This window comes from Leuresthes tenuis, unplaced genomic scaffold, assembly GCF_036924035.1.
Source record: "Leuresthes tenuis unplaced genomic scaffold, fLeuTen1.0.hap1 SCAF_18, whole genome shotgun sequence".
Lineage (NCBI taxonomy): Eukaryota > Metazoa > Chordata > Actinopteri > Atheriniformes > Atherinopsidae > Leuresthes > Leuresthes tenuis.
In genome coordinates, this window is record NW_027325372.1 from 5,305,469 (window position 1) to 5,319,755 (window position 14,287).

Sequence of the window (14,287 nt, forward strand, 5' to 3'; positions counted from 1 at the left end):
TGTGACATGTAAAAATAAACATGACAATATATTTGGTGCTTCCCATATCCTAAGTCAACACATTGTAATTTTTCTTTTTTTAATGTGGCATACAACAGAGCTACAGAGCATCTGTTTAACCCTTCGGAAGCCTGACAGGCTTAGACTACTGTTTTCTTACTATTTTATCTCATTCTAAGGTGGAGCAATGTTTTATATCAAGATGTGAGTGATATTTTTGAAGAGAGAATTTGGCTGTAAGATGATTTCAATCATTTTTAGACACGTTCCTCCTTGTGATTAGTGTGTCAGGGTTTCACTGCTGGAGGATTTTGCAGGTCAGCTGCAGTGGTTATTTTGTCAACAGCGAAGAAACTGACACCATCCTAATGAGGCTCCGTGTTTGCATGCATACAACAGGATTTTTCTCCATTTGTATATGAGCGTTTCTTTTGTACTGGTGTGTCTTTGACCACAAGCAGACATGGATGTTAATAAGTGTGTGTGACTTTGTTCCTGTTTATCTCTTTCCTACAGCAGTGCCTGTTGTTGGGTTTTTCTCAGCCTATTTACAGCACAACCAGGACACGTTATCATTAGCTAATCCAGCTACAGAGCAAACATATATACACACAAGAATGCACACTCAAACACACAATATAATGGTCCCATTTAGATGAGATTAGCATTACAAAGTAACCAGGGAAATGCCACATTAGCCTTGCTCCCCCCCTGGTTTTCTCGTTAGTTTGTATTTTTCTTTTAATCATAATCTCTCATTTTCCTCCTTTTCATCTGGAGGATATGGCCTGCCGTTTCCATTGGTTTTATCTGTCTTGTCTCTTAGTATTAAACTCTTTGTTTTCAGAAAAAATCCCCCATGGGACAGTTTATTGAGCGCACGTTCAGCTGATGTTTAAGAACTCTTCTCCAAACGTTAATAGCTAGGATCCAATAGCTAGAGTTGGAGATTTGAAGTGTTTGTGTAATATACTTTTTCTCCTGGCCTCCTAACCAATCTTTTTTTAACGTTTCTGAAGCACGCAAACTATTATAAACTTTTAATATTATTGACAAGCATAAAGGCAAAGTCACTTACAATAAAGACGGAAGGTTTAATCTCTAAAATTTTTTTTTTTTTTCCTGTGTTCAGAGACTGAGAAATAAAAGATTTGTAGTTACCCAGAAACCCCTTTGACTTTAAACGGTTGTTTCAAACAAAGCATTAAATTGTAACGTGTTAAACTGCTGTTATGTCACAGTCCCTTCATGGATTAGGCCTGGGGATGCCCCTGCCTACCCCCTCGAAGGCTCGGTTGCCAGCTTTTATGTGCAGTTTGAGTCCCACATTTACGATGCTATATTGGAACATCATATGACTTTCATGTTAGACTTTCTTTTTTCATTTGATGTTTGTTTAGGTTTGAGCTACAGAACTACTTGGTAAAGGATCGGGGTGAGGGTACAGCTGAAATATCATGCTTGGGTTTATTACATGATGACAACAAGAGACCATTTGCATTCACATAATAACAGGACATTGGCTGTGTCATCTGGGTTGCGTATGTTGTTCATCTGTGATTAGATTAGATGATGAAGGTGTACTGAGTCCATAGGCAGAGAAGAAGTAATAAAGTCCAATTTATTGGCTGATAACATTTGGAACAGGTAGCTAGAGGATGTTTACAATTCAGATGGAATACAGAGCCCCAGAATTCATTCTGTAATAATATCATAAAAGCCTCTCTGTTCCTCTGTAACAAAAACATGATTCAGACATTTATGTGTACATATGTTTTTGCCTGTGCAGGTCTCAGTCTGGTGGTAGGTTTGGTATTATACATTTCCAGTATCAATGACGAGGTGATGAATCGACCCAGAGAGCCCGAGCAGTTCTTCCACTACCACTACGGCTGGTCCTTTGCCTTTGCTGCCTCCTCCTTTCTGCTCAAAGAGGTGATCCTAGCACAGAGCATGCAAAAGACACACACATGCACATACAGCTACGTACGAAGTCATTCATGCATGAAAACATGGGACTGCTGCATAACCACATTAAGAATATAAGAATTAAAATATAAAAAATCCAAAAAGAATCCAAAAAGAAGCATTTTGTGCTTGCATCTTTATTTTTTCAGCACACACGGCAGCTGAGCTGTTCATGGTGACACAAACGTGTACTGCGCACCAACACACACACACACACACACACACACACACACGCGCAAACACAGATGATTTGGAATCTGGCTTGGATGTTAACTCAACACATTTTAGATAAACACACATGTTCAAGCCAGTGAATACACACACAGAGCTTGTAGCTTGATTAAATGTAGCCTTATTCATCTAAACACACATTTAAAAAGTGCCTGCGTAGGAGCTCGTCATCCCGCTCACATCAATATTCATAAATGTTAATAGCTTGAATACTTGAGGGCAGCAGCTCTGTCACAGCACTGCTTTATATGCATCAGAATATTCTTTGCTGGGGGAAGGGGGAGTTCTCTGCTGCACCTTCTTTATCCTTCATTCCTCATATTTTCTGATCTCTCCTCTTCCTCCTCCCTATCCTCTTGTCTCCTTTTTTTCGGTCCAGTTTTGTCTCCGAACGTCCTCTACTTTTATGTTGTCTCCTCTCATCTTCATTTTTTAATCCTCTGTGGTCTCTCCTTCTCTTATCTCTTCTGCTCTTCTCCCCTCTCCTCTTGCTCTCTCTGCATCAGTTTCATCTCCTCTTTCTCTCTGTTTTGTCTGTTTCATTTCTCTCCTTATCCTTCCTTTCTCAGTTAAGTTTGTCACACGTATTCTTCTCTCTCTTCTCTGCAAGCTCTTTGTTTTTGTCTTTAATCTTATTTTCCCACCTTCATCTTTTTCTGTATGTCTTATCCCACTGTTTTCCCTAATTCCTCTTTGTGCTCTATTTTGCCCATTTCTCCTCCCTTTTCACGTCTACTACAGCTCTTCTCTTTATTCTTTTTCTTCAGCTCCCAATATTTTGTACGTATCATTCATTAGTTTTTCTTTTTGAACCTTATGCTTTGCCCAAATCACATTCTTTGTATATTCTTTTCTGCCAGCATATTGTATTTTCTTGTCATTTTTTCTTTCTTCTTCTCCCTTCTCTTCTTCTTTGTCATTTTTATCTTCAGACAGAGACAGAGCTGTTCTTCCTCTTTTCTTCTTCAACTCCATCTTCATCTTCTGTAGGGCTGCAAAACAGATCTAAATGTACTGCTTTTCTATTTCACACTCGTACAGACATCCTCATCAGCATTCAGGTTTCAGGGTTGTTGTAGCAATGATGTTGTGAATGAATAGTGAATGAGCTGGAAAACCTCAGAGGATGCCCAAGTGAAAACATGAATACATTTTTGATAATGGCTCAATCCACAGAGCAGTTCGTAGCCGTTTTGTCAGCTGTCTGAAAATGATGACAGATTTGTTCATCCTTTTCCCCTCCTGGTGGCAGTGTGTTCCAGTTTAGATAGAAGGATGCCACTAATCCTTGTGTTTCAAAGCCTTTTCCTTAAAACGGTGCATTTCTTATTTTGATTCCCTGTGACAATGCAGATGTTACATTTCATATCTGGAATGACGGGGGATTTGTTCTCTGGCTTTCATGATGTATGTTTTTCAACAGACATTTCCTAGCCTTCTCTTGACCCAAATCCCTCTGGACTGAGATTGATTTACAACCCATCAGAGCAACAAAACACGTGTCAATGTGCTGAGGAATGTGCTGAGGAAATGCCCTTACACACAGTCTTAATAGATAAATCACACCCATTTAATTAGATAAATGGTTGGGATTGGCCTAAGTCAAGCTCCGATGAGTGGAAATCTGTTTTAAGGGAAGGGAGAGCAGCCAAATTCCACCGGATGAATAAAACATAGCTGAATGAAACAAGGGTAGCAATATGAGGTTCCCCCTAAGGATTGGAGTCATTTTCTCTGATTTGACAGAAAGATATGATGCCACGGACTTGTGCTTGATTAGTGTTTTGAACTTTTTTATGTACGTGTTGCCGTTCCATATGAATAGACTATGGTAACAATAGTGTCTCTTTTTGGGAAATTTCTTCAGGTGATCAATGCATTGATCAGTATCAATACATCTGGTGTGGACATATTAAGAAAAGTAATTTTAAAGATTACTACGTAAAGAAAAGCAAATTAATCTTAGCTCATAACAAAGAAAACTGATATTTTATGTAAATTTGTCGAAACAATTGTACCTCTGTATGTGCCAATCTGTCTTCATCCCAGGGTGCAGGTGTGATGTCTGTGTACCTCTTCATGAAGCGTTACGCTGAGGAGGAGCTTTACCGCCCCCATGCTGCACTCTACCGCCCTCGCATGTCTGACTGCAGCGACTACAGTGGCCAGTTCCTCCATCCGGACTCATGGGCTCCCCCACAACGGGGCCGCAGTGCCTCTGATGTCTCCTCTGACATCTCCATCCAACTCAACCAGACTCCACCACAGCAGCAACCTCCTAAGGGGGGCAGCAGCTCCCAGGTGACCCCCTCATCGTCCGGGCCTTCATCAGCAGCGAGCTACCGGCTCCACCCGGTCTCTTCCTCCTCCACCTCCTCCTCCTATCCACACCCCCTTCACCCAGGTGCCACCTCCACCCTACCCAGGGCCTCCCACGCCCACACCCATTCTCAGCCCCACCCCCACCCTCACCTGAGTGGGCCCCCTCCCCAATCCCTGCCTATGGGAGCACCACCCTCTGCCGTGCCTCCTCCTCGCTATCACACACACACACGAATGAGTGCATCGCCATGCTAGGCTGCATAAGCAGGGAACAGGAGGGAAAATACAGCTGGGGGTGGGGGTTAGATTGGCTCAGTTACAGCTCTTGCACACAACACATGCACACTGACACAAACCCTGCAACCTCAAAGTGTGTGGGAGGACGTTTGCCATAGAATAGCTAAAGGAAAGAGGTTTAAGGAGATCAAAAAGAAGAGATCGGAGGAAAGAAAAGATGGGAGTAGGGGGGAGAAGCAGAAGGATGAAGGAATGACTCACTGCTGATGTTGGGCCTAAGATAAGACAGATGCTTAACAAAACTTTTAACAAGGCAGGTGGAAGCTTAGGAGTGAGGAATCTGATGACTAGTAGCAACAAGACACTTGTGGGGTTTCTGACGGGTACATTCATCATCAGGGCCATGATACACTGGCAACAGTGTGAAGCTGCACATGAACCAAGAAGCTGAGGCCTTTCCACAGTGCTGTCTCTCAAAAAGAAAATAACTGATATGTTGATTAAACAATGTATCCCATTAACTTATTATCCAATACATCTGTATTCTTCCTTCCTGACTTCCTTTTCCCCTGATTTAGAATATTTTTTGTAATTTAAGGCTGTTAAGTCTTTCAAGATAAATGAATGAATACTTTAAAAAAACTTAACATCGAAATTCAATATTTAATGCTGAGATTATTCCGAGACAATTCATGAATGTTGAACTTTAAAGCAAAATTGTCAGACAGACTAGTAAATACTAAATACACAATGTACAATTTGTATTTTATTCATCTCTGTCAGATGGTTCCAACAGAGTTCTGGTCACAGGAATTACCAAAACTTTTAACTTACAGTTTCATAACTGTCAAAATTATACGGGACAACCCAAATATTAGAGGTCGTGTTTGTATGCCAAACTCATTTAGCTGAGGAGTTGTGAGCCCAAAATCCAGGAAAAGGATATTTTGATGTGTTAAGGTAGTACAGCGTTTTATTCAACACAAGCCAGGATGTGTTCTAAACTCTAACTATGTAGTTTTTAGTGACTTAACGTTAACCAGTTGATGTCTGAAACTGGGACAAACAATGAGGAAAGGCCAAGGACATGACAATTGAACCCAAAAATAAACTGTTGCTGGAGATGGGATTAAAACTTGGTTCCTCAGCTTGACTGTTGGAAATTTGGATTTTGCTGCCTGTCAACAGTCTTTTTATGAATGTGACAGTGTGCTTCTCTACGGTGTTGTTATCTTGTCCATTAGCATGTAAAAAAAAAGAAAAAACACGATACAACGGATTACATTTTCATGACTTTTTCAATTTTTCCTTTAAGTCTGAGTTAAACTGTCTAAGGCTAATCAGTAACTGTAAAAATACCACAAGAACATCCCTTTTAAAAATATTTTAACATACCTACATTTTGCTTCACTGTAAAAGTGATATCACATACGATCATAAACGCTTCTAAGAAGTTGGAGGGGTGGAGGCTGGTGTTACACTGCAGACTGTCATCAGAGACAACTGAGTCCCAGCCCCATCTAGCCCACGGTTGTCCGAGGACTTTCCACTTTCAGCCTCCCTGTCAATTTGTTGGTTAATGTTAGACATAAGAAAAATAACATGGTTGGGGTAGAAATAGTTGCAGGCCGCCATCATGACACATGAATGCTGCCCTATACGAGACATCAGGCAAAAGTTAATAGTACCATCTCACAATATCTGCACATTTATTGTGAGACTACCAGGTTTTGGACAAATCCAACCACTACAGATTTTCTTGAGAGTAAACTGGATTATATATACTGTATATGGAAAAGCAGAAGTACAAAAGTACATAGATTCTGTAATTTTCTATATACTGAAAAAATAAGTTTTTCAGACTGGGTTTGTTTCGTAAAGTGCACAGTAATTTATTTTATAGTTTCGGTGTAGTCTTACTTTCCAACCGTGTTCATGAAAAAATAAATCGAGAAAGGAAAATACCAGCTGCCACTGAAGGTTCATGTTATCAATGATCAGTAAAGTTTCCACCTTTAGCCAATGTATCATGACCTGCTAATACAACTATTATACACACACTAAACGGTAAACTGTGTATGCATAGAGATTTATACTCCAAATGTATAGATTCTTCTTCCCTCTCTTCTACGTTCTTGCTGAAACAAATATTATGAAAATATATATAATCCCCATTTGTTTTGGGTATTTTAGCTGTTGGATTTTCTAAGTTGTTTGTATTTTAGGAAAGAAACTTTTGGAATGAATGTTCAACAATTTCTGGAATTAAATCGAAGATGTAACTGAGAGACTTTTGAGCACAATTGGAGAACTTCCGTGGGAGCTTTACAAGGTTTCAATAACTTGCCCATGCAGGGACCGTCTCTTTCAGTGGAAATCACCAATGGTACAATCAAAGTGGAGGACTTGGATTTGTAGCACTGATGCCATAAAACCGAGGATTAAATGTCTTAAGCCAGGTTCAGGTTGCATTCCATTTTGAATCCACTCAATTCAGAGAAACGAACTCGAGCAGGACTCCTGCCACCTGCTGCCTATTACTGTTCATGAAAAATGTAATAATGGTGCAAATCAGAATGGAAAGTTTCTAGTTTTGAGCACAATCATGAAATGTTTTCATTCCATTTTTTGTCAGCTGCATATTATAACTGCTTGGAGAGGATAAACCCCCTCTCCCAGATGTAAAGGTTATTTCTGTGTGTTGAAGTTATAATGTGCTTCCTGAATTGACAGATTTGAATGGAATCTCACTCTTCCTGGTTTGATGAGGGATGGAAAGTTTCTATTGAATAGATTTAAGTAAAAATGAGGCACTCTGAAGAAGTCAAACCTAGATAGGCAGCAAACTGAGAACCTGCATTTGCTTACTGTTTTAATCTGTTACTGGGATCAGTCCTGTTGTTAGCAAACAATATTAAGACACAATGCCTTTGTTAGAAGAACATTTTTAAAATCCAGGTTTGTTTTCGTCTGTATGACACCGTTCTGATTGAATTAACTTTAGCAAACACAAAAATACAGGGATTTCAGTATGTAGCATCGTCTGTGTGTTGACTTAAAGGTTGAAGAGTTTATTGATTAAGGTGATGCAATTATACACTACTACAAAATATATATCTTATAACATTGTAAAACCCATGTTTCAGTTTGCCTCTTATCTAAATTAAATGTTTGACAGTGACCAGAAAGATTGCTTGTTCCTGTAGCATTGTAACAATCATGCCTACAATAATGCATTGTTTGTAGCTATTTCTAGATTTATGGGGAGAAATGTTACGCTTCTAACCTGTGGTACTGTTAAAGAATAACATTGTAGCAAATTAATTGCAGTGTTGATAGCATATTTTATCATTCTTTGTTATGTAATGATTAAATAGGAAATCATTGAGCTACTAATAAGAGCTTTTGCAAATGTTTTCAAAAGTTTATTTAAAATGCCAAAGCTGAGCATCCATGCTTATGAGCACACACACACACACACACACACACACACACACACACACACGCACACACACATACATACACACACACACAATCACCACACCATAGACACACAGACACAAAGAGATATGCTTATGTAGCTTAATTTGGTGAATCGTGTCTTCGTATGCATAATTCAGAACCAACAGTTTTGCTTTGAAGACACATCTGCAAAGAAATTGAGTTTTTTTTTTTAAAGATGTTTGCTTCCTTTGTTCAAAGCAGACATTTCTTCAAACTGTGATTTAGGTGTAAATATCCACTCTGTATCTTCTGTGTGCAGACTACCTGGGAAATGTTTCCAAAAAAGGTGGACATTTAACTGGTTATTTATGTCTTGAGTCAGTTATATTAGACTCACTAAATACCTGTCCAGAATGAGCTATGCTATGATTCAAACATGCTGTTTCAGTGCAGGCGTTTTGTTCTCAGCATTTCTGGATTGTTATTTGCCAGCAGTGTTTTGTTAACTTTAAAACCAATAAAGTTTGCCCAGGTCTCCTGTTTGCTTATTTGCTAAATATACTGATTTAACAGACTTGCACAACTTGAGTAGTGGTAAAACAGCAATTTTGTACATAATTCAAAAGTAGTAGTTCAGTGCTTACTTCTGAGAGAGTGATAAGCTGGTGTGGCAGCTTATACAGTGCAAATTAAAAATGCCTGTTGCAAAAAGAAAATTAAATAAAAGTAATTTTAATTGTATTAGCTCCATGGTCTTCTGTTTTCATTTCGGTTCAGATATCAGGTCTGCTTATGTATGTATGTGTATATGTATATATATATATATATACAAAAGGCGGACACATTTTCATCAAAAAAAGGACTGAAACTTCTTCAAACACTTCACACATAAAGATGCACACTTCCTGGTCATGCTACCCTTTTCCTGAGGGACTGCTATTAATTGATTAATCATTTGCTGTTAATAATGAAGAACAACATGGCTAAAGTGTAAAAAAGAAATGCATCAGGACAGCACTGGATTTCTTCACTGAAATAGGTAAGAACATCTTTACCTTCAAAAACTCAGATTGTTTCCCAGCTAGTTTAAATGAACCCTTTACGTGACACTATCAGTGACTTGACATACCCTCCAAATTCCAGAATAGGTTGCAAAATGACTCACAAAACGATTACATTTGCATGCATTGATACCAGCCCTTATGTAACAAAAACAGGCCTGAAAATGCAAAACCTTATGGTGCATTATTATTAAAGTATGACTCACTCATTGCATAACACATTTTCTTACTAAATCGTTTTGATGCAATATGTTTGTACACTATTAAGTGAATTTGTGATCTATCATTTTAGTGCTATGACGCATTTGGAAATATAATATCTGAGTTCACCACAGTGATTGCTACCGTGGGCGCTGGCTTTGTCATATATGACAATGGGCCATTGTCTGATGTTGGCTTTCCAGTTAATAGTCAGGAAGACTGTTATTAAGCAAAATATGATGCGAAGTGCAGAATAGAGGACTGGTCAGACACTAAACCCCTTCATGCAGAATATGAATGTGTGTGTATTTCTAACTTCAGAGGACAGTATTAGATAAACATGAATTTGTTTTTTTTGTTTTTGTCAAAAAAGGAAATAATGACTAATCGTATTGTCTCCTAAAAAGGAGTTCAGGTCCATGTAGTTGTACAACCATTTATTTCATAACTGTATTAAATACAGACAGAGTGGTTAGAAGGATAGTTTCATTGCCTGAGGTAAGAAGTGCTGCAAGTTAATAAGAGTTTCAGAGAGACATCAGTCAAACAGGATTTTGAAGACCTCCCTGAGAAACAAACCTTATCAGCCCCAATGCAGCCCACTAAGTCAAGTGCACCATGGGTAATGGGAAAAGTTTTAGAGCAAAAAGAGATGTATCTAAAATTCTGTGGTCCAGTTTTATTTTGCACCATGTCATTATTTCCCTGTGATTTCAAGATAACCGGCCTGACACTAATTATAAAGTTTGCGACTTCCTTTCAGAACTTGAGGTTGCTTGGATGTGAGAAAGATGTAATGTTGCCTGAGCCACTGAGCTCACAGCTGCACTTTTAATTTGAGCAGCAGGAACAGGCTCCTCTCATCAGAGGAGGAGGTTCCGAGCTGCTTAGGGAGACAGATTTGGACAGCTGGTCTGTCCCAATTTATGCAAGTTATTTAAAGTGACTTTGTTACCAAAGAAACCTTGTAACTGATTTAGACAATGTAAGATACTACGATGTTGGTGTGCCAAAGAAAAGGAAGCGGGGGATGATGAAGCAATAAAAATCAGATAACTAACTTCACTTAACAAGCATATATCAACCATGAAAACACATGATATACACAGTTTTCATATAACGTGATAATGGCAAAAAGATTCAACTAACCCTAATGATAAGCATGATTATGGTCACAAGATCAATGTAAGAGGCAGAGAAAGTGCTTGCACTTGAGTGCTGTTTTTAAGTATTCCAAAGTTTGTAACACCATTGGTTAGAACAGTTGGGTTTATAAAAGGATTAACATGATTTTTACTGCATTTCATGCATGTATTTTACTTGTGTTCAGGAGTCTCTGATGGCTATGTTCCCTGCTTATGCACCAGTTCTAGCTGTGACTTTCATGTTTGGAAAAGAAACACATGAGAATAACCTAGCTGCACCCATTATTCAGCCCAGCCCCATTGAAAAACCTGAAATAGTCACGGTTGGCGTGTCCAACATGTTTTGTGTGTGCACAAAGAGGCTAGATTTAGCAGCCAGTAACCCAGAAAAAGGATATTGTGATGCTATATGTTATTTCAGAATCTGTTTTCATGCTAGCCAGGATGTTTTCCTAACCTTAACCATGTAGTTTTCAATGGATAACCTTAATCAATTAGTTTAAGTCTAAAACAAAAACTAGCCTTACTGTCAATTTGTTGGTTAATGTTAGACATAAACAAAAAAATGTGGTTGGGGTAGAGATTAAAGAAAAAGGGTACCATCATGTCACATGAATGCTGCCCTAGACAAGACATCAGGCAAAAGTTAATATTACCAAATTTATTTTGAGACTACCAGGTTTTGGACGAATGAAAATATTGGTCAGGGGGTGCAATGACACATGATTGTACTGGTTGTAACGACCCTCTCTGCTTATAAGCTCCCCACCATCTAGTTTAGAACTGAAGAGGCCTTTCGGATGAGAGGTGAAACATCTTCAAGATCCAAAAACAAGTCCAGTTGCCCTTATTTGAGCTCTTCTGAAGAGATTATACAAAACCCAACTTTGGTTAAGATTAGACTGAATCAATCAGAGACACACTGCTGTGAGCAACTTACTTTTTTCTCCCAAACATCTGCAGCAAAAGAACTTCTGAAACAGTCACAGCTGGACAAGTCATCACGTTAATAAGTGGTGGAGTAGAGACATGTTCCAAACAGTAGTGGGGAGGGGTGGAGAGTCTGTCCTGTCCTATTTTTTTTTTGTTTATTTCCTTAGTTTAACTCCTTGGGGTTCTCAGTTAGTCTTGCTAGTCTCCCTGCACGTCTGGATACAATAAGCCAATTATCACACCTGCCTTCTTCTGTATAAATTCTCAGGTTTCCTTTGTTCTCTGCTAGCTTGTTTTCATGTATATCAGTCTGTCTTGTGGTTTCAGTTCCTTGAAGTTTCCACTATTGGCAGCACTCTGCCCGGTTCATCACTTGCTTGTCCAGTAACTGAGACCTGAATCATTGTGGAATATGACCCCTATTTGTTTTAATTTGCTCATTAATTCAGCTCAGCGTTTTGTTTGGTTATTGTTAGGCATCTAAGGCATCTGGTTTATGAAAATTAACTTGGTTATTCTCGCAATGTTTACTAGAAATGCATCTTTTTACTTATTTGCCTGGTAACTCACCCTGTGTGCAAACAATGCATTAATGAGGCCTCACACCAGTGTAAAACACTTTGACATTTGTGCTAAGGGTTGCTCAGATTTCTCAAGTTGTATTCATATATTTCAATATACTGTAATTGCTTTTGTTTTGGGCTACACGGTGGTGTGGTGGTGTCGCCTACCAGCAAGAGGATTTCAGGTTTGTATCCCAGCTGTGGAGTGTGCATGTTCTCCCCTTGTATGCGGGGGGTCTCTCCGGGTACTCTCTCCCACCCAAAAACATCCATGTTAGGTTAATTGGTGGCTCTAAATCATCCATTGGAATGAGCGTGGTTGTGTTGAATGTCTTGTTTGTCTCTGTGTGGCCCTGTGCTGGACTGATGACCTGTCCAGAGTGTACCCTGCCTCTTGCCCAGTGACAGCTGGGATAGGCTCCACCCTCCCCCCCTGCGACCCTAAATTGGATTCAGAGTGTATAGAAAATGGATGGATGGATGTTTTAGTTTTGTGCGTAATTCACCATGAGAACAGACTGTTGGAGATTTCTGATTCTTTTAAAACCACACAGTTGCTTCAAAAGAGCAGTTGATGGTTTTAAAGTCATAAGGATTCCAAGTGGAACTGAAGTGATTAAACCACTAATAGACCAACCGGCCTATCCATTAGCCCAGACTTTCATTGCCCCCCCCCAAATCAATATACTGAGTAAATATGTACACTTGAAATGTTTCTAGCAAGTTTAAACCAAACTGAGTGTGTTTACTAAAGTCAGGTATTTTACAGTGCTTACTAGGTAAAGTTTTAATAGTCTCTTTAGTTTAATGTAAGCTGCAACTAGTTGCTCAGTGACTCGACTGTAGATGTCGGTGAAGGTGTGGGCTGACTGGCTTTCACTGTGGCTATAAAGGGGGTCTGCTCTTCATTTATAAATGTTTGTCTATCGATTTTTCTTTTCCTCTGGCTTTATTGCTTTGTCTCCCCTACTGTGAATACTGCACATACAAACACATTTATCCACACATGCACACACCCACCCCCACACTAACACACACCTTGAATTCAGCGGACAATAATTTGACTTTAGTTTCTTGGAGATTTCCTGCTTGATTCTGACCTTTGCTTTAAGCCAAACTTAACTTTACCTTCACATGTCTTCTTAAAATGGAATTATTTGCATTATGGGCACTTTTTTTATCCTCATAATGACCATAAATGAGTGGGATAGTGAGTGATATCAGTGAGTGAACCACATACACAAGTCTCCAACTCCTCTGGCAGCCCTCTGATCCTTACTGACTTTCTGTCTTAGTTCAGGTCCCTCACTGTTCCTTATTAAACCTGTAAAGGCTATCTTGTTCTACCTGTCTGTCCTCCTTCCCACATTCATTCCTCTCACCTATCCATCTTCTTTCCCTGTAGACTTTGCTTGTTATTTGTTCCGGTTCTGTCTACATTGGTGCAAGGTGAAAAAGTGACATAATAATGTCTATCTGAGCCCTTACATAACAAACATCTGTCAAATCAGATTCAGTATTTATCATGTTTGTACCCATATAATGCCAATATATCATTATTATTATATATGATATGCCTTTCCTTGAGGGATAAATGTGAAGGTTAAATCTCATTATAGCAGAAACATGACTGAATGGGCTTATTCACACTTGTTTTGTCATTTGACTTTTGTAACAACATAACAATGCCCAGAAAACAAGACGTTTTTTGTCCTCCACTTGTCTGGTTCCCTTCCATTTTTAAGGACACACTGCCTAGACACACTGCCTAGATATGGGATGCATCTTGCTGCTGTAAAAATACTATTTTATCAATACAAATGTTTAAGAATTCTTATAGCTGCAATAAAAGAATGTTAAACAAATTATTTTTGCAAGAGACTGCGAGTAACAAAGTGACTAAAGTCACACTGAATATAAAATTGGTTATTCTCTAAATTGTGTGTTATGTGTAGACAAAATACGGTTCATCGAGGTTTATTTTTCATGATTGATTAATAGATTATTGTTAAGTGGATTTTTAAGAAATCCTCTAAAAATGATCATAAACAGTAACTGGGCTGAAAATGTGTGGGAACATTTTTTAAAAGACCCTCAGAAAGCCTGACGAATTATTGCTCAAGAGCATTTAAAAAGATTACAAGAAAGTTTGGCGGCTTGACTGTAAAATACAGTATATCGA

The 14,287-nt window shown here is 38.9% G+C and overlaps 1 protein-coding gene across 2 annotated transcripts in view; it reads left to right on the forward strand.

Annotated features, from left to right (window-relative positions):
• LOC140275078 (voltage-dependent calcium channel gamma-7 subunit-like) overlaps positions 1 to 8,258 on the forward strand; it is a 37,838-nt gene extending 29,580 nt beyond the window's left edge. For both annotated transcript variants that reach the window (XM_072370468.1, XM_072370469.1), the window contains exons 5-6: positions 1,790 to 1,935; positions 4,249 to 8,258. In XM_072370468.1, the coding sequence (XP_072226569.1) occupies positions 1,790 to 1,935; positions 4,249 to 4,776 (674 nt within the window). In that variant the 3' untranslated portion in view covers positions 4,777 to 8,258. The remainder of the gene's footprint in view (positions 1 to 1,789; positions 1,936 to 4,248) is intronic.
• Positions 8,259 to 14,287: the final 6,029 nt, after the last annotated feature.